Raw genomic sequence first — 18,321 nt, forward strand, 5'->3', positions numbered from 1 at the left:
TGACACGTGCACAGAGTTAGTGGACGCTAGCTTTCACTTTCCATGCGGTTACACTGGTCTGATGATCAGTTGCGCTCATTTGCTTTTCATGTTAATAATGCTATCATACCAATGAGTAAAAAATATCATCATTGAATAATAACGATAACATTTGACCACCTGTCTACCTTCACCCCCGCCCCCTCCTCACTGCCGCGTGTGTCTGTCATTCTCCCCTCCCTCCTCTACCACAGATATCGACCAATCACGTATGGCTTTAACCGAAGACCGGGGAATAGAGGGGGAAAAAAGTCAGCTCCCATTTCCGCTCCTTTTTAGGAGCCGGCTCTCTTTGTTCACTTCAGAGATCCGGCTCGTTGGCGAACGACACACCACTCCTGTTGTTCTTAAAATGCGAAATTGCTGCCGATCTACTGGGTATCTATTAGCATGCTAGCTGGCTGGCTATCTATTAACTATCTGGTAGCTAGCTAGCTGGCTAGTTCTCTATCCATTTGAGTTACTTCGAACGCCGGCGCGTGCGGCTGCCGCTGCTCACCCACAGAAAAACTGATCCTGTAACTGTAAAATGACCTTGAGAGTTTTGAACGGCGCTTAAAAATCAAATGCATGACTATTATTATTATTAGTCGTATAATTATTATTGATCACTGCGTACGGTCGGATTGCTAAAAGCCTAACGTGCGCATGCGTGGTAAGCTAGCTGTCTGCATTTCCGCTTGCGTTGGCATTTTTAGATCATTTCAAATCATGTACGGCGTACGAGCACTTTGAGACGCGAATTAGCATGTATAACGGCAGCGGTTAGCCAAGGTTGACGCGCATGTTGTCCGTTGGAACAAAAAAAAACATTGCAGCGTATTGGAGCAAGGCCTGCCTGTGAAACGGTGTCGCTTTTCCACCCACGAGTCCACAATGTCCAAAGTGCGTCCGTCCGTCCCCCAGGGGCCAAATCAAAGCTTTTGGACATCCTTGCGAGGTGTCGTCCTTGACCGGGTTAGCTCCACTTTGGCTAATTGACTCTCGCTGTCTTTGTCCAGCTAAAAATTGAACGAGGGTCGCGTCGTTGACGTCCCAGTCGCCGCAAGCTGTGCGAGGACGACGCCCTCGGCCGTCATTAACATGCAATTGCTAGCTATCTATTAGCTAGCTATCTGGCTGGCTACCTAGCTGGCTATTAGTTATGTATCTGGCTAGCTGGCTATCTATTAAATATCTCGCTAGCTATCGATTAGCTATCTAGATAGCTTTCTATGTATTTGAGTTATTCCAGGTTGAGTGAACACGTGTGCGGCTGCCGCCGCTCACCCACAGAAACACTGATCCTGTGACTATAAAGTGACCTTGAGAGTTTTGAAAGGCGCTTAGAAATCAAATGGATTATTATTATCATATCATATTATGACCATTTCATACATACACAAAGCACACCTCTCCGTACACAGAATAAGTTTTCATTTTTAATAATTATTTCACACACATTCCACCGTGACGTCCTTGATCCACTGCTGAAAAGGATGCTTTGATCCTCTCCTCTTTCATCTAGAACCGCTTCATGTCACAAAGAGGGTACAGCAAGCGCTGAAGAACGAATGACTGTTTTCGTGTTGTCATATTATTTGTGATTTAGTTGTTTTTGACTTCAAGATGGCGCCGCGGAAGTGGCTGGCTCTCCAGCAGCTTCTGTATGTTGTTTTTCTACGTCTCCGCGGGTGGCGCCAGTACGTCACTGCGCGCAGAGCGAGACCGCTGCAGATCTTCGCATGAGGTTGGATTGAAGCGGAAACATCCGTCGACAGCTCTTGGGGGAAGTTCAAGGTTTGGAACAATCCATTTGGGAAGCGAAAAGTAAGACGAGGGAGCCCATCAGCGCGACGCCAATCGGGAAGCTCGCCTGCGCGCAACCATCACCAAGGACGGCGTGAAGAGTCGCAAAGGTCATTCCGCTTCCGCGGCCCCCTCGCAGGGTCCCGACAGTCTTTGGAGGTCGGAGCCATTACCAGATGTGCGATTCACAGTGAGTCATTTTAATCACGCCCACTCCACCGCCAAGGCGTCGGTAGTTCATTCCTCCGTACAACCTGACCACACAGGTCAAAAGGTCACAACCTGTGCCATTTTCAAACTACAGTGATACCACGGCTTATGAACATAATCGCTTCCCAGAAAGTGTGCGTAGGGCGAAAAGTGTGTATTCCAAAGATCAATTTCCCATAGGAAACCATTAAAATGAGAATCATCCGCTCCCAGGTCCCCATAAAACACTATTTTCGACAAAACTACACACAATGTACCTTATTTTATGTATAATAAACGTGCTATGGTATTGTTATTAAAGAAATAAAGTGTACTGTATCATAAAGTGGTTTTATTGACCTTTGTGATGATCGTTGATGGCTTTTTGCATCGAGTGTCTCAAGGAGCAACAGATGCAGGCAGACACACGAGAAACTTGATGGATAGCTGCTTCCCTTGCTTGTCTTCACATTGTGCAGGTGGCTTGCGCGGGTTATTTGTGGAGCCTGATTGATGTGATCTTTTAACCTCGCAGTCTACACGCTGCCTTTCAACTGTCAATCAAGTTGAAACGAGTCCAAATTTCACTGCTTTTTCTTTCCATTTTCTCACCTTTTTACTTTTGTGTTTTTCTTTGTCGTGTCATTGTGGCGTGCCGTGTGTTTCCCAAAAACTAGTTCGTCAGCCAAGATTATATTCTCGCGAATTTAACCTTCGTAAAGCTAAAAGTTCGTTAGCTTAAGCGTTCGTAAGCCGAGGTAGCATCAAAGGAGTTAAAGAATCAAAGTTTTGTTGGCGCTTACCTCCAGGTGTTAGCATCCGGGTCGTAAACCTCAATGGTTTTCAAATAGGTGGTGCCATCAAATCCTCCCACTGCCATCAATTGACCGTTGACCACCGCCAGGCCCACCTAAAGACGCAAATGCCACTATCAAAAATAACATTTTTATTTCTTTCTTCCCTTTTCGTTAAAAAAAAAGAACTGAAAAAAACAAAACAACAGAATAGATGTGTGGATCGTTTGCGAATGACACGTCAATTATATTGACGCGTCATTCGCAAACAAACCGGCTCTTTGAGGTGAACGACTGGAAGCGGCTCCTAATAAGGAGCCGCTTCTATTGTTATATTTTTTTACATTTCTAATTCATTTTACATCTAATTTGATCTTATTTTTGGCCTTACATTAATTTGAGCAAAAGAAAAAAGCAAAAAAAAAAAACAAACAAGAGACAATTTGTGCGCTTTTTATCTATCTTGCTAGCTAGCTATCTATTAAATATCTCGCGAGCTACCTAGCTAGCTTTCGATCTATTTGAGTTACTCCGGGTTGAGTGAACGCTTGCGCGTGTGGCTGCCGCCGCTCACCCGCAGAAAAAGTGATCCTGTGACCGTAACGTGACCTTGAGAGTTTTGAATGAGGCGAAGCGTTCCGTGGCGACGAGCGAGACCCTACCCCGCTGCGCCTGGACGTCATGGCGACGACGGGAGACCATTGGTTGGTTCTGGGATTGTAGCGCTCGGCGCTGCTCAGCTCGGTGGTGTCGTCTCGGCCCCCCACCGAGTAAATCGTGTCCTGGTAGACGGCGCAGCCCAGATGCTTTCGGCGGGTGCCCATGGGGGACACCGTGTGCCATCGGTTCTCCTGAGGATTGTAACGCTCCACTGCGGACGACAAGCGGGGCGGAATCACGTGCGGTTTGCCTTTGAGGGGCGGGCCGCGCCGTCGGCGTACCGGTGTTTAAGGGCGACGTCCCGTCGGAGCCGCCCACGGCGTAGAGAAAACCTCCCAGCACGGCCACGGCCACGCCCAGTCGCCTGGTGCTCATGGAGGCCACGCGAGTCCATTTGTTCTCCTTTGGGTCGTACCTGCGCGCCAAGCGGGTTGAGAGGCGGGAAGGCGGCAAAGCGAGCTTTCGCCGGCCGCCCGCCACCTTTCCACGATGTTGAGGCAGGAAACGCCGTCCTGTCCTCCCACGGCGTACAGATAACCGCCAAGAACGGCCACGCCCACGCTGGTCCGACAGGTGCTGGTCGGGGCCACGTCGCTGCTCCACTGGTTGGTCTTTGGGTCGTATCTGCAACGGGCGCGGCGCAGGGTGAAAGGTCACGGAGAAAAGATTCGGCATCATAATCATACATTTGATTCGAGTTGTCCTCATGAACTCACACTAAAGTTATCTAACTACCTAGCGAGCTATCTATTAGCTGGCTGGCTGGCTAGCTATCTAGCTGGCTCTTTGGCTAACTATCTGATGGCTATCTAATAGCTATCTATTAGCTGTTTAGCTGGCTGGTAGCTATCTAGCTAGCTATGTAATAGCTAGCAGTGACTATCTATTAGCTAGCTCTCTATCTTTCTATCTATTTGAGTTACTTGCGGGTTGAGTGAACACGCGCGTGTTGCTGCTGCTGCTCACCCACAGAAAAAAAAACTGATCCTGTGACTGTAAAGTGACCTTGAGAGTTTTGAAAGGCGCTTATCAATGAATTATTATGATGATGATAAGCGCCTATTAGCTAGCCAGATAGCCAATAATAGGATAGGTTTTGCAGTGGTTGAGCAGCGGCAGCCACACGCGGAAGTGACTAATAGGTAGAAAGCTAGCTAGCTAGCGAATGGATAGCTAATAAATAGCTAAGAGATAGCCAACAGCTAGACAGCTAACAGATAGCCAGCTAGCTAATGGATGGCTAATAAATAGGTGATAGATAGCCAGTTTCGCAGTGGTTGAGCAGCAGCAGCAGCAGCAGCCACACGCGCCAGCGTTCACTCAAGCCGAAAGTAACTCAAATAGATAGAAAGCTAGCCAGCCGGATAAAGAATATGTCCAAGTGTTGGTATAGTGTCTCTGGCGCGTCCAGCGCGGGCGGAGCCTCAACCTGTCGACAATGGGCGCGGCGGCAAAGGGGGACGCACCTTTCAACCGAGTTGAGATAGGAGGAGCCATCGTGGCCGCCGACGGCGTACAGCAAATCGTCCAGGACGCTGACGCCGACCCCGCAGCGCCGTTTGCTCATGGAGGCCACCATGCGCCACTCGTTGGTCTGAGGGTCGTAACGCTCCACGCTGGAAATGGCGTCGCCGCTGCACCAGCCGCCGACTGCCGGCAAAATAAAAGGCGGGCGTGTCCAAAGGGCGGCCTCGGCAACGGACGGGCAAGGTCCCGACGGGCAAAGCGGACCTGCGAAAAGGACTTCGCCGCAGCGGATGGGCTTCCTGGGCCGGGTTCTCGGTCCCTGCATCAGCGGCCTTTCTTGCGGCAGGAGCAGGTAGTTCTTGGCTTCGTCCACCAGGTCTCTGACAGCCACGGAACGGAAAGACGGACGGGCTAACGGGCTAGCGGGCTAGCACGCGCGCCACACCGGCCGGCGGGCGGGCGGGCGACAAAATTGCCAAATGGATCCGGGACGAGGCAGCCGACCGTACCTGCACTCCTCGTCGCTCTTGATGAGAGGGTCCGAGCCCACCGTGCCCACCAGGAACTTGGGGCTCAGGAGCGGCAGGCGGACATGTTGCAAAACCTGAAAACAAAATCATCAACATACACTTCATTTCACTTCATTTCGTGAGCAGCGGCAGCCGCACGCGTTCACTCAACCGGGAATAACTCAAAAAGTTAGCTAGCTAGCTAATAGGTAACTAAGAGCTAGCTAGACAGCTAATAGAGAGCAAATAGCTAGCTAGCTAGGTAGCCAGCATCGGTGACCCCGTTCAACCGGGAATAACTCAAATAGATCACGTGAGCTAGCTGGCTAATAGATGACTAATAGCTAGCGAGCCAGTTAGACAGCTAATAGAGAGCAAATAGCTAGCTAGCTAGGTCGCCAGCCACGGTGACCCCGTTCAAGCAAACGGATGAAGTTAGCTCGCTGCCTCCCGCCTGCAAACGACGGACAAAGGCAACCAACCTGCGGCAGTTGCGGCCTGCGTTCCTGAATGCTGTACTTGACCCAGGCCATCACGGCGTTAAAAACTTGCTCCTCGCTTCGTACGTTGAGTTCATCGCTGGAAATGATGTCGATCAACTGGTTGGCCGGGAGCAGCATGAACTCCTCGCTTTCCATAACCTGACGGCAAATTGGAAAAATGGCTCCCGTTTCACTTCAAAGCCGCAAATGAAGCGTTCGCGCGAGCTGAAACCTTCGCCATCGCGTACGTTCTACAACAAACATTCCAACATGGTGATTTCATACATACATTTAAAAAAAGCTAACATTGTCATTTCTACATTAAAAAAAATACTCAAATTCCACGTTACCAAATTTAAAAAAAAATCTAAAATGGCAAATTTGAAATTAAAAAACAATTCTAAAAAAAAAAATCGAAAAAAAAAAAATAAATCTATTTTAAAATTTAAAAAAAGTCTAACATCAGTTTTCTAAATTTAAAAATAAAATAAAATGGCAATTTCAAAATAAAAAAATACTAAAATTATGCTACCTAAAATTGGCATTTCTAAATGTAAAAAAATCTAAGATGACAGTTTTTTTTTAAATGAAAAAAAAAAGACATAATGTAAAATGTGGCTTTCTAAATGACCTCCTGGAAATTGTGCTGCGTGAACTTGTCGGCGATGCGCAGCAGCTCGCGGCAGGAGTGCGTGTCGGCGAAGGCCCTGATGCCCAAGCAGTTGGAAGGATCCAGCTGCCTCTTGAGGAACTCGCAGCAGGCCTCCTGGATCTCCGCCAGCTGCAGCAGGCAGGCGGCGGGAAGCAGAGTCTGAACGTTGCCCTCCTCCACCGTCACCTGCCGAGTCCCTTTTCATCATCATCATCATCATCATCATCATTTCATTTCATTCCTAAGCACCTTTCAAAACTCGCAAGGTCACTTTTCAAGTGTCTCTGCGGGCGAGCAGCGGCAGCCACACGCGCCGGCGTTCACTCAACCCAGAAGTAACTCCAAAATCTAGCTAATAGAGAGCCAATAGATGGCCGGCTAGACAAGTAGCTATATCAGAAAACCTTTATTCGTCCCACAATGGGGACATTTGCAATTTTACGGAACTATCCGGCTATATAACTAATAGTCAGCCAGATAGCTCGCTAATAGATGGCAAATAGATATCACTGCCAAGTGTACAGATGGCTTGCGCGCGTTATTTGTGGAGCCTGATTGATGGGATATTTTAACCTTGCAGTCTACGCCCGTGTTTCACCGTGTTTTCTCTCCATTTTCTCACTCTCTCTATTATCATACGCAGCTCTGCCTTTCTGAAAGCCCAGCCGGCCGGCGTTCTTGCCTGGGAGGTGTAGGCAAAGTCGATCAGCAGTTCCATGGCTCTCTCGTCAATATCTCGAATCACCACTTCGGTTTGGCGACTTTCCGCGAGCTCCCCGGTAAACATGGCCCTGCCAACGACGGACAAGAAAAGGTTCCAGGCGGCAACACAGATTTCTTCAAAGGTCCACTTGAAAAAAAATACATTTTCATCAGAATCGTACATTCCATTTCTAAGCGCCTTTCAAAACTCTCAAGGTCACCTGACAGTCACAGGATACATTTTTCTGCTGGTGAGCAGCGGCAGCCACTCGCGCCAGCGTCCACTCAACCCGGAATTCACGTAAATAGATAGAAAGCTAGCTAGCTAGCTAGCTAATAGAAATAATAAGAACAATAATACATTTCATTCATAAGCGCCTTTCAAAACTCTCAAGGTCACTTTATAGTCACAGGATAGGTTTTTCTGTGGGTGAGCAGCGGCAGGCATTTGCGCCAGCGTTGACTCAACCTGGAAGTATCTAGCTCGCTAGCTAGCTAGAAATAATATTGACCTGAAATAAGGACTGCAGGCCGACAGGATGACGCGGTGGGCGTAAATTTTCTTGGCGCCCACCACCAGGACCACGTCGCAGAGCTCGCGGTGCTTCCTCAACAGGTTAATGACCTCCAAGGTCTGTCGCGGGTGCTTGTCCGAGACGTAGGGCATGCGGGCGGGCTGGGGGACGCCTTCCGGAAGCTTGTTGGGGTCCCCCACTGTGCAGCGGCTGGTGATGTCCATTCCGGTGGCGTCTTGGCGTGCGCCGGCGGGCCTGCGCATAAGCCCAGCGCTCAGTCGCTTGCGTAAATACAACCCCGCCTGGCACGCTTGCCCGATCGTCGCGCAGCAACACCTCATTTTCCGGATCAGGATCAAAAACATTTTGCTCCGCTGCTCATTTTAATCATCATCATCATCACCATAATAATAATAATAATAATACATTTGATTTCTAAGCACCTTTCAAAACCCTCAACGTCACTTCACAGTAACTCAAATAGATAGAAAGGTAGCTAGTTAATAGCTAGTTATTAGATGAAAGAAGAGAGTCTAAGGTTTTTAACATCGTATTGAACGTTTATGTAGTGTTAAAACTCCATGAAATTTGAATGAAAATGACCAAAAAAACGCTGGCACTATGGTGGACACCTTTGCACACGGTCAGCCAGTCAATGAGTTAACCATTCATTGATGAATGGGGGGAAAAATATCTGATTGATAAATCAATGATATAATTATAGATATTAATCAAATAACAGTGTCTGAAACTCATGAGTGAAAGAAAGGACACCGGGGCAGATAACTCTGAAAAGTCGCCTGCCCGGCCATAAAGTTGCCTGCCCCATTTTTCACAACTTGAAACACAATAAGACGACTAATTGCTAAAAAAACATTGTTGCAAAGTATTCAGGATTTTTGTAGGATGAAGGATGTAGCTAGCAAAAATGCTCCCTTGCTTAATTGATGGTAAATATCCCTTGCGGAAGAACGAAGCAGGCTTCTGATTGGCTGCCGTGCCGAGTATGCAAATTGACAAACGACCCGAAATTCCGAAATTTCCAAACCGAATGAAAATTTCGAAATTGGAATAATTTATTCCGATTTCGAAATATTCTTTGAAACGCTTGCTTTATTGAATAAAGCAAATGTTTGATTTGAAAAAAAAAAAACATCTTTGTTTTTTTGCTTTTTTTTTTATTGAAGGTGTCAGCCACCCGGGCGGAGACGTTTTGTAAGTTGTACGCCCATCGTAAAAGTTGTATGCCCCGGGTGTCCGGGCAGGCGTTATTTCAGAAATAATCGATCCGCCCCGACATCCCAAATTCACATTTCAGGACTTACCTGCGCATCAGCTTTGGGTCCATGCAAGGTAGAACAGTGTTGGGTAGCACACCTTCAGATCTGCCAACACAATGACCAAGAGCAAAACGATCACAAATACTTCCGCTTATTTTTTCAACAGGACGTGTCGTTTCCTGTTTGCTATGAAGTCGTTTCAGCAAATAGACCGAGCCTAGAAATAGTTCAGCGAGCAAATAAATGCCTCCAAGCCATGCGTTTCAGTTTCACGTTGACGTTGGGGCCTGTTTAAATTCACACAAAAATGATAAATACTCTTAACTTGGTGATAAATTGACAGCACAATGGAAGTAAAACTACATTTGTACCGAGGAACGACGGAGAATTGTCTATGACTTAGTCCAGTAATACAGAAACAAAACTTATGTGGCGCAAGATTAAACTTAATCGTATTTCCAAGATTGTCTGTTGTTGTTGTTGTTTTTTTTTCATAAAGCAGAATGTGTATGAATTCATATGGTTAGGAGCGACAATGGCTAACATGCTAACATTATTGACATGATAACGAGTCAGCTCGTAACAACAACACATTGTGAGCGTCTATTGAAAAGAACATTTGAAATTAGAAAAGAAACGCTACCTTATACGTATTTACATGCTCGGATCAAACACCGAGAAGAAGACACTTGGGCGAGCTAATATTTATTTACAAGTTGAATGGTCGAAGACGCAGCGCTTCTTCTTCGTTGGTGTGAGTATGTCAAATGTCATGGCCCGCTTCCGGGCCAGGTGCTTTCAAAATAAAGGGAGTGGATGACGTCATCGAGGTGAAGGCCTTGGATCGGTGGTTCGCAACTCAAGATTTGGAACGCATTTGATTGAGAGAATGACATTTCTAAGTTTAATTTCATCGCTTTATCCGTAGCCATTGTCTGTTTTGCCAAATCAAATGAAGCAAAACTATTTTTTCCCATCCGTTGCCATGTAAATTGACGATCAAATTTGAAAATCGATCTAAATCGCTGGAGCGTGGGCGGCCCACGTCGACGACGCACGTTGCCGTTCGTGCGACAAAGTCTGTCAAAACTTGTGGATACGTTTTTTTCTGTGGGTGAGCAGCGGCAGCCACCCTTTCAAATCGCTGCTGTGGACTGCAAATTTCCCCATTGTGGGACGAATAAAGGTTTTCTGATTCTGATAGCTAGCTAGCCAGCTAGATAGCCAACCAGCTAATAGATAGCTAGCCAGTATGCTGGGTGCCACTTTCTTCTTTCATTTTTGAAATATGGATCAATTTTGCCCAGTGAAACGGTTCCATCCCAAACATGGTAAGCATAAAATGGTAAACTAAGGATTGGATTAGTATTAGGAAATTAATTGAGTCGCGTTGACAGTATTATTTTTTTAGCGAGCGAAACAAGTGGCTGTCAATTTTGTTATCACACTTGACGACACATTTTCCATTTTAGAAGAATAAAAGTGAAGACAAACATTTCATTTTGAATCAAATATTTTACTATCGTTGTGCTTTCTTTGCAATTAAATTGAAGTTATCACATTCCATAACATTTTATGAACCCCAAAAACACCTTTAGCATTCCTGCGTGCCTGAAATAATTCTTTTATTGTATTTTTTTTAAGTGCTCTTTGCTGTGAGTGATGACTCTGCCATTGCCGGCCAGCGTCAAGTCAGCCGCCACCCAAATAAGAAGAAGAAGAAGAAGAAGAAGAAGCGGTGGCGAAAACGGAAAGATGAGGTGATCGCGGGCGGCGAACTTGGTGGATGACGACGACGACAAGGTTGTCGTGTTAAGCGTGGCTGACGGGTAGCTGTGTCAGAGGCTGCGCTGCGAGTGGCCGAAGTAGAAGTGGGTCCGCAGCTTGGACTGGAAATGGAAATGACACGGAAAGGACGCGTCATCATGACAATCAACTTTTAAAATAGTTCTTCAGAACAACGTTTTCTAGACTACAGTGATACCTCAGCTTACCAACGTAAATGGTTCCCAGAAAGTGTGTGTGTGTGTGTGTGTGTGTAAGGCGAAAAGTTCGTCTTCCGAACATTAATTTACCATAAGAAACCATTAAAATGAGAATAATCCGTTCCCAGGTCCCCATAAAACTTAATTTTCTACTAAATAAGCCTTAAAACTGCACAAAATATACATTATTTTATATATAACAAAGGTGCTATTGTATTGTAATGAAAAAAATAAACTGTACTGTACAATCAAGTCGTTTTATTGACCTTTGTGATGGTCGATGTCGTTGCCTCAGCTACTGAGGCGCTCCGTGTGGTTTGGTTCGTTTGCTGAAAACTAGTTTGTATGCTAATTGTTTTTTGTTTACTTTTTCTACTTCATTTTGCTGCTGCGAAATGTCAATTTCTCCACAGCGAGACGAAAAAAAGTGACATCCAATTCTATTCTCGTGAATTTCATGTCGGTCAGGCGAAAAGTGTTTGTAAGCTGAGGTATAGTCTTGGAACCAACAGGAATTGGTTTTGAGGAGTGCGTCGGGTGAAGCCGTCTCACCGTCCATGTAGGTCAACGTGGTGAGAAGAGGCACGTCCGGACTCAGATAGGTTGCGAATTGCAAGTCATCCATCAGCGGCGGCGTCAGCTGACCAGTCGGAAGCGGCGCGCTTGTCGCCGAGCTACAATTGGGGCTGAGGTGTTTCTTTTGACGGGCTCTGCAGTTCTGAAACCACACCTGCCACACGGATTTATGCTCATGGCAGCTAGACACGCAAACATACTGGCCGTGATTATTATTTCGTATGTTGGCTATCTATGAGCTATCAACTAGCTGGCTTGCTAGCTTTCACTCTATTTAGCTTTCTATTGGATATATGGCTATCTGTTGGCTATTAGCTATCTACTAGCTGCCTAGCTAGCTTTCTCTCTATTTAGCTTACTATTGGCTATCTATCTGGCAGCTATATATTAGCTATCTACTAGCTGGCTGGTTGGCTGGCTTTCTATTAGCTATATAGCTATCTGGGTGGCTGGCTATCTAGGTAGCTATCTGTTGGCTATCTATTAGCTATCTACTGGCTAGCTAGCTAGCTTACTATCTATTTACTTCCGTGTTGAGTGAATGCTGGCGCATGTGGCTGCCGCCGCTCGCCCGCAGAAAAATTATCCTGTGACTGTAAAGTGACCTTGACAATTTTGAAAGGCGCTTAAAAATGAAATGTATTATTATTTTCCAATGACGTGTGCCACCAAGTGGTCAGAAAGAGAATCGCAGTATCATGCGACCTTCATTGTTTGGGATTACATATAATAATAATAATAAATTTTATGTATAAGCGCCTTTCAAAACTCTCAAGGTCAGAGGATCAGTTTTTCTGCGGGTGAGCAGCGGCAGTCACATGCGCCAGCGTTCACTCAACCCAGAAGTAACTCAAATAGATAGAAAGCTAGCTAGCTAACAGATAATAAATAAAGTTCATCTCTAAGTCAATAGATAGCCAGCTAGACAGTTATCAAAGTAGCTAGATAGCCATATAGCTAATAAAATAGCCAGCTAGCTAGCTAGTCATACAGTAAATAAAAGCTTTTTTTTCTTTTGTGGACGTTGCATTTTGCTCACCTGAATAACCCTGCGGCTTAATCCAGTCCTCTCTGACAGTTTCTGGAGCGTCTGAGCATCTGGGTTGTTGTCTTGAGCAAACTGACCTTGCATGACCTGCTTATGAGGCTCAGCGGTCAACCAAGCGCGGCCACGGTCAAGACAAGAGTTTTCTAGAAAGACGGACGGCGTCCCTCCCGTACCTGCAACTGGTCAACGGTGAAATTGGTCCTGGCCCTCTTTGCGGGTTTGAGGGCGCCGCTCTCTTCGGTCACCTGCTCCTCATCCATTTTGGATTGGTCTTTGGCCAACACAGAAAAGGCACAGCCGCATTACCCTCAGCTTTAAAGGACAACCGACGAAGTTGTGTCCATAATTTGTAAAATGCTTCAAAGGACTTCTACTGAGCGTATTTTAATAAGATTCCACCGCATATTAAAGCTATATTTTACATTTTAAGACTCGCGCTGAATATTCAGGAAGTCCTGTTTTTGAGTTGGTGACGAGTCCGTACGTGACGTCACAAAAGGAACGCCCCCGACTGAAAAAAAGACGCATTGTAGCGGTCCTTCCATCACGTCAATGTATTTTGCTGTACTTGTTTGGTCTGGGGACCTCGTGTTGCACCCAAAAGCCGCCAGAAGAGGGCGTCCAAGCTCAGCTTGTGGAAACGGAGGTGGCCACAGGAGGTCGCCATTTTGTACCTCTTATTCGTTGAGACACCTCCCCTCAATGTTGCCTCATAATGGCACGGAATAAATTCTTTCATCGATTGCAAACATGCATGCTTTCCTCTTCGGAACTATTTTAATCATATTCATAAGTGGAGTTGTAACAAGAAAGCATATTCTCCGAATCTGAAGCCATTGTTTGGTTTCTGCAGCAATGCAAGACGTCTTGGCGTGACGTCACAAACTGGGGGCGGGACTTTCTGAAAATACCCAATTCGCAGCTCAATTTTTTTTGCAGTTTTAGCACACTTGAAGTCATTTTTATTGGTGTTTTTTGCCTTTGACAAAAACTATCAGCCTGCATGTTTTAGGTATTTTAGACGCCATAAGACCATTTTTCTGATGTCAAGAAACAAAAAAAAAACGGTGTTGGTTGTCCTTTAATTGTTGCGTTTAGTCATCGTCCGCCGCACTTTGCACGCTCACCGTTTTCATTGAAGCGTTTGATATGCTCCACGGTCACGTCGTAGTGGGGGCGGCAGAAGATTTTGTTGTCCAACAGTCCGCATTCTTCCCCGGTGGACAGCTGCCGCTTACAGGTGGCGCAGGAGAAACAAGCCAGGTGGAAAATGTTGCCCCTGGCCTGCCGTACCCAGTCGCTGGTGTGGATATTGCGGCCGCAACGTGCGCAACGCGTCCCGTACTTCCTGAGACAGAAGATGACAAAATGGCGTCCAAGGACTACACCTCACCCAATGCTCAGACAGACATCATGTTGAAAAAGAACAATCAAGGTTGATTCTTCAGAGGTACACGGAACGTGTGTGTGTGAATTAGCGTCCCAGTACCAGGATGCCAAGTCGACCTTTGCTACGCGCGGCAAAGGGCGTTTCTGTGTTGCCTAAGCAACGGTCTCAGGCAATGGAAGAGGTTGAAAACCTCTGTTGATTTGGAGTCACAAAAAGCAGCAAGCAGGGGACAGTGTGAGTGAGGGTATTACCGCCTAGAAAGCGTGGCAACTTCACTGGGATATCATCAAGAGGCAACTACTTCAACGACCATCACAAAGGTCAATACAATGACTATTAATGACTATTAATTATTGAAATGTAAATTTCTCCACTGCGAGACTCATAAAGGCAAATCCAATCCAATCCAATTATACTGTAGTGTCCTTGAGAGAGTTTTCAAAGGCGCTTAGAAATCAAATGTATTATTATCATTATTATTATGATACAGTACACTTTATTTCTTTAATTACAATACTATAGCATATTTATTATACATAAAATGAGGTATATTTTGTGTCATTTTAAGGCTTATTTTGTAGAAAATTATGTTTTATGAGGACTTGGGAACGGATTATTTTCATTTTGCTGGTTTCCTATGGGAAATTAATTTTTGGGATACACACTTTGCCTTACGCACACTTTCCGGAAACCAATTAAATTTGTGATTCGAGGTATCACTGTATATAAAATAAGGTACATTTTGTGTCATTATAAGGCTTATTTAATAGAAAATTATCTTTTATGGGGACCTAGGATCAGATGATTGTCGTTTTAATGGTTTCTTCTGGAAAATAAATGTTTGGAAGACAAACTTTTGGCCTTACACACACTTTGTGGGAACCAATGAAGTTCCTAAGGTGAGGTATTTTGAAATGAATCCGTTTGGATCCTCACACGAGCCGTTTTGTGAGCAAAGGTTTGTCACCTTTGCTTCTTGTGCTTCTTGTGCGTTGACTGACCTGAAGTAGTCCAGTTTGCAGAAAACTTGCCTCTCTTTCATGTAGCAGCTCACGTGTCTGCCCAGCGACGTCTTGCACACGCAGCATGACAAGCAACGGACGTGCCAGCATAAATTGTTCACCTGAAGGCACAATGCTCTTAGAAAAGACATATGCCGAATATCTTGGAGAGTAAATGTGACGCTGCTGTCAAGGCTGCCCCCCCCCCTGCGTTGATAGGCTTGTCCAAAATCCGGATTAGGGGCTAAATGTGGCCCCTTGTCCATTTTCATCCGGCCCGCAGCCGGATGAAAATAAAAATCAATCAAGTGACCCGGCGTGCGGTGAGCTGCGAGGGTCAAGTGCTGCCATCTACAGGCTCAATTAGGAACTGCAAATCAGTGATTGACGGAATGAGCCCCCCCCCCCCTTCTTTTTTTTAACATGCCAAAACTTTGCCCCCCCCCACCGTGTACGAAGCCAAATACCTTGAGGAGATGCCTGTCCACTATCTCCTGGCGGCAAGAAGAGCAGAAGATTTTCCCCCCCTGACGAGTCACCGTCGGGTTGGAAGAGGAAGAGGAGGAAGAGGAGGAAGAGGCGGAGGCGGAGGAGGGGTTCAAGGGGCAAGGGGAATACGAGTCGTCAAATATGTCTTCGGAGCCTGAAGAAACCTGTCACAGGAGGCAGACACACACGGAACAACTAAGCGCTTATAAAGTATTGGCAACTATTTTTACAAAGCATTTTAAAAGATGTGTGTGTTATAAAAATAGATTATAATAATTACAATGAAATGAGTTATTTATCTCTTTTCCCCTCAAATGTGTTTGTCAATGTACCATTGGAAAGCTTTTGAAATTCTAAACAAGAACAGAAAAGATTCCAAATGTAAATGAGCAAATATGAACGAGCGAACGCAGGCAGATTTTCCTCAGAAATCCAAAATGGCTGTCATTGAATACTAGGAAAGAAAATTGCCAGCTCTAGAAATATAGATGCTAATGCTTCTTTTCGCTTGAAAGCTGGCAGTTATAGAGGAAAATATGTATTCTCCCACTTTTATGAGGTATAAAAATACAACCTACTTACATTTATAAAGTGTAGTGTTAGCAAAAAGAGCGTCAACTTCAATCCATTTTTCTCCCGTTTCTCGTTGTCTTATTGGGAAATTTCAAGAAGCAGCATGGAGCTAGGGAAACTTGTGTAATAGCTCATCATAAGCTGCATAGCTTGGAAAATCCCACCAAAAACCACGACGTACTTCACCAAAAAAAAAAAAAAAATGCAACGATATCCCACTTGGAGTCCAGAAACAATCGCGGTTGAATATGAGGTCACTGTCGCCTAACTACATGGAGTCGGCGGCACTTTGATGTGCGCGCTCAGACGGCCGAGGGCGCTTTTCGCCCCCCCCCCCCCCCAAAAAAAAAAAAAAAAAACAAATAGTATTTAGGTGTCACAAACCAAGTCTTCTTGATTAAAATGAACACAAATAATCTCACCAAGTCGACTAAGTAATTTCCAGCAGGTGGAAGCAGGGGTGCCACTCGAGTGTCCGACATTGCCTTTGGGCCCCCAAATGGCGAGCGAGCGAGCGAGCGAGCGGCTGATTGACAGCTGCTCCAATCAGCAAGCGAGCTTCACCTTTCCATCAAAAGCTCTTTTCAATTCCGTCCCAAAGTCAACAACGCGAAACGTCGTCACACCCGAGACGCGATTCTGGCCTTTACGGTGACGCAGACGGGTTCCGACGGCTTTTTTTTTTTTTTTTTTGGGTGTTGGGCTACACTGCGGTGCCGCCGTTTCTTGCACAGCTGGGGAGCGTTTGTCCGACCGATGTGTCCTTCGCGAACGAACCGGCTCTTAGAGCCGTCTCTTTGTACCCTCTTTGTGACATGAACATGAATACAGGATACATATAGGATAGGATATAGGATTATAGGAGCCGATTCCACAACCCGTTCGGTTAAAGTCGCACGTGATTGGTCAAAATCCGAGGCGGAAGAATATAAATCGAGTCTCGTACATTTAAAAAAATGATATACTGTATTGTATATTTTGGATCGTAAATTAATTTAAGCAACAACAAAAAAAAGAAAAAACTGAGGGGCGGCTTGGGAGCCAAAAGATCCGGATCTTTGAAGTGAGCCGAGCCATAAGAACCGGCTCTGTAAAAAGACCCGGAATTCCCATTACTAGTTTGTCCCCAAATGGGTCTCACATCGCAGGTGCGCTTGATTGAGAGAAGGCGGCTGCTGGCTTCGAGAGCGCGCACATGGTTTGACGGGGGCGCGCATCCCCTTCGTTCCGTATGATGACGTTTTACACACGTTTGCCTCCATGCTGGTTCTTGAAATTTCCCAATATGACAACGAGAAACGGGAGAAAAATGGATTGAAGTTTACACTCTTTTTGCTAACACTACGGTTTATAAATCTAAGTAGGTTGTATTTGTCTAACTCATAAAAGTGGTAGAATATCTATTTTTCTCCATAACTGCCATGTTTCAAGCAAAAAGAAGCATTAGCATCTATATTTCTAGAGCTGGCAATTTTCTTTCCTCGTATTCAATGACAGCCATTTTGGATTTCTGAGGAAAATATGCCTGCGTTCGATCGTTCATATTTGCTCATTTACATTTGGAATCTTTTCTGTTCTTGTTTAGAATTTCAAAAGCTTTCCAATGGTACCTTACTCGTTAAGTTCTGACCAAAAAAAATTAAGAAAGTTCTGATCGTTTAAACTGTAATAAAGAACTCGCTAACAGATTGTCATTTTTTTAACAGGCAGAAAATCCCCTATTTCCAACATTAAAAATGCCATGATTTCCTTATTACTTGTCACAGAACAATAATTTAGACATCATTTGAAAGCTTTTAATATGAGAAAATGTGTGATGAATGTTTTTTTTTTACCAAAAGGGGAAGCGAAATGAATCGAGACAACAACAAAAAAAATCAATAAAACATGATTGAAAAATGAGCGATTTTCAGTCGTTTTAGCTTCTAAATGCACAGAATAGAAAATGTAAATGAAAGAAGCAATTTAGTTTGGAGTTTTGCGCGCATGCACGTGTCCGATTGGAGTTTGGTCAAGTGTCAATCAACTCACCGCGCCGTTGCAGCTGGAGTGGAACATCCCCCGACCCCCAATTTGGAGTTTCTCTCGTTTCGCCTCCTTCTTGTGACTTGTCAAGCCACTTTTCCCGACAATTGTTCTTTTGCTACAGTCATTTAAACCTCATTAAAATAAAGTAAAAAAC

General features: G+C 45.2%; 2 protein-coding genes across 3 annotated transcripts; both read right to left on the minus strand.

Moving 5' to 3' along the window:
- Nucleotides 1–1,447: 1,447 nt before the first annotated feature.
- On the minus strand, nt 1,448–9,840 carry klhl20 (kelch-like family member 20). 2 transcript variants are annotated; one of them, XR_016116466.1, is made up of 14 exons: nt 9,721–9,840; nt 9,123–9,182; nt 7,795–8,052; nt 7,263–7,371; nt 6,560–6,766; nt 5,929–6,087; nt 5,447–5,541; nt 5,202–5,317; nt 4,937–5,120; nt 3,951–4,094; nt 3,752–3,885; nt 3,385–3,681; nt 2,820–2,926; nt 1,448–2,081 (listed from the first exon to the last, which is right to left on the minus strand). XR_016116466.1 is itself a non-coding variant. In XM_089008584.1 (14 exons), the coding sequence occupies exons 2-14, from the start codon at nt 9,143–9,145 to the stop codon at nt 1,997–1,999; spliced, it is 1,830 nt and encodes a 609-aa protein (XP_088864710.1). In that variant the 5' UTR covers nt 9,146–9,182; nt 9,721–9,840; the 3' UTR covers nt 1,448–1,996. The 2 variants fall into 2 exon arrangements, 1 of the variants encoding a protein (XP_088864710.1); XM_089008584.1 differs by having other exon boundaries at nt 3,473–3,681.
- A 985-nt stretch (nt 9,841–10,825) lies between these two features.
- LOC148890972 (LIM/homeobox protein Lhx8-like) lies at nt 10,826–18,202 on the minus strand. The gene is made up of 8 exons (XM_089008052.1): nt 18,171–18,202; nt 15,545–15,730; nt 15,078–15,199; nt 13,814–14,034; nt 12,860–12,957; nt 12,678–12,773; nt 11,615–11,792; nt 10,826–10,966 (listed from the first exon to the last, which is right to left on the minus strand). Exons 1-8 carry the CDS (start codon nt 18,195–18,197, stop codon nt 10,890–10,892), a joined length of 1,005 nt encoding a protein of 334 aa, XP_088864178.1. The 5' UTR covers nt 18,198–18,202; the 3' UTR covers nt 10,826–10,889.
- Between the last annotated feature and the right edge of the window lie 119 nt (nt 18,203–18,321).

This window comes from Hippocampus bargibanti, linkage group LG11 (genome assembly GCF_051943395.1).
Source record: "Hippocampus bargibanti isolate YZ-2025 linkage group LG11, ASM5194339v1, whole genome shotgun sequence".
Classification (NCBI taxonomy): Eukaryota; Metazoa; Chordata; class Actinopteri; order Syngnathiformes; family Syngnathidae; genus Hippocampus; species Hippocampus bargibanti.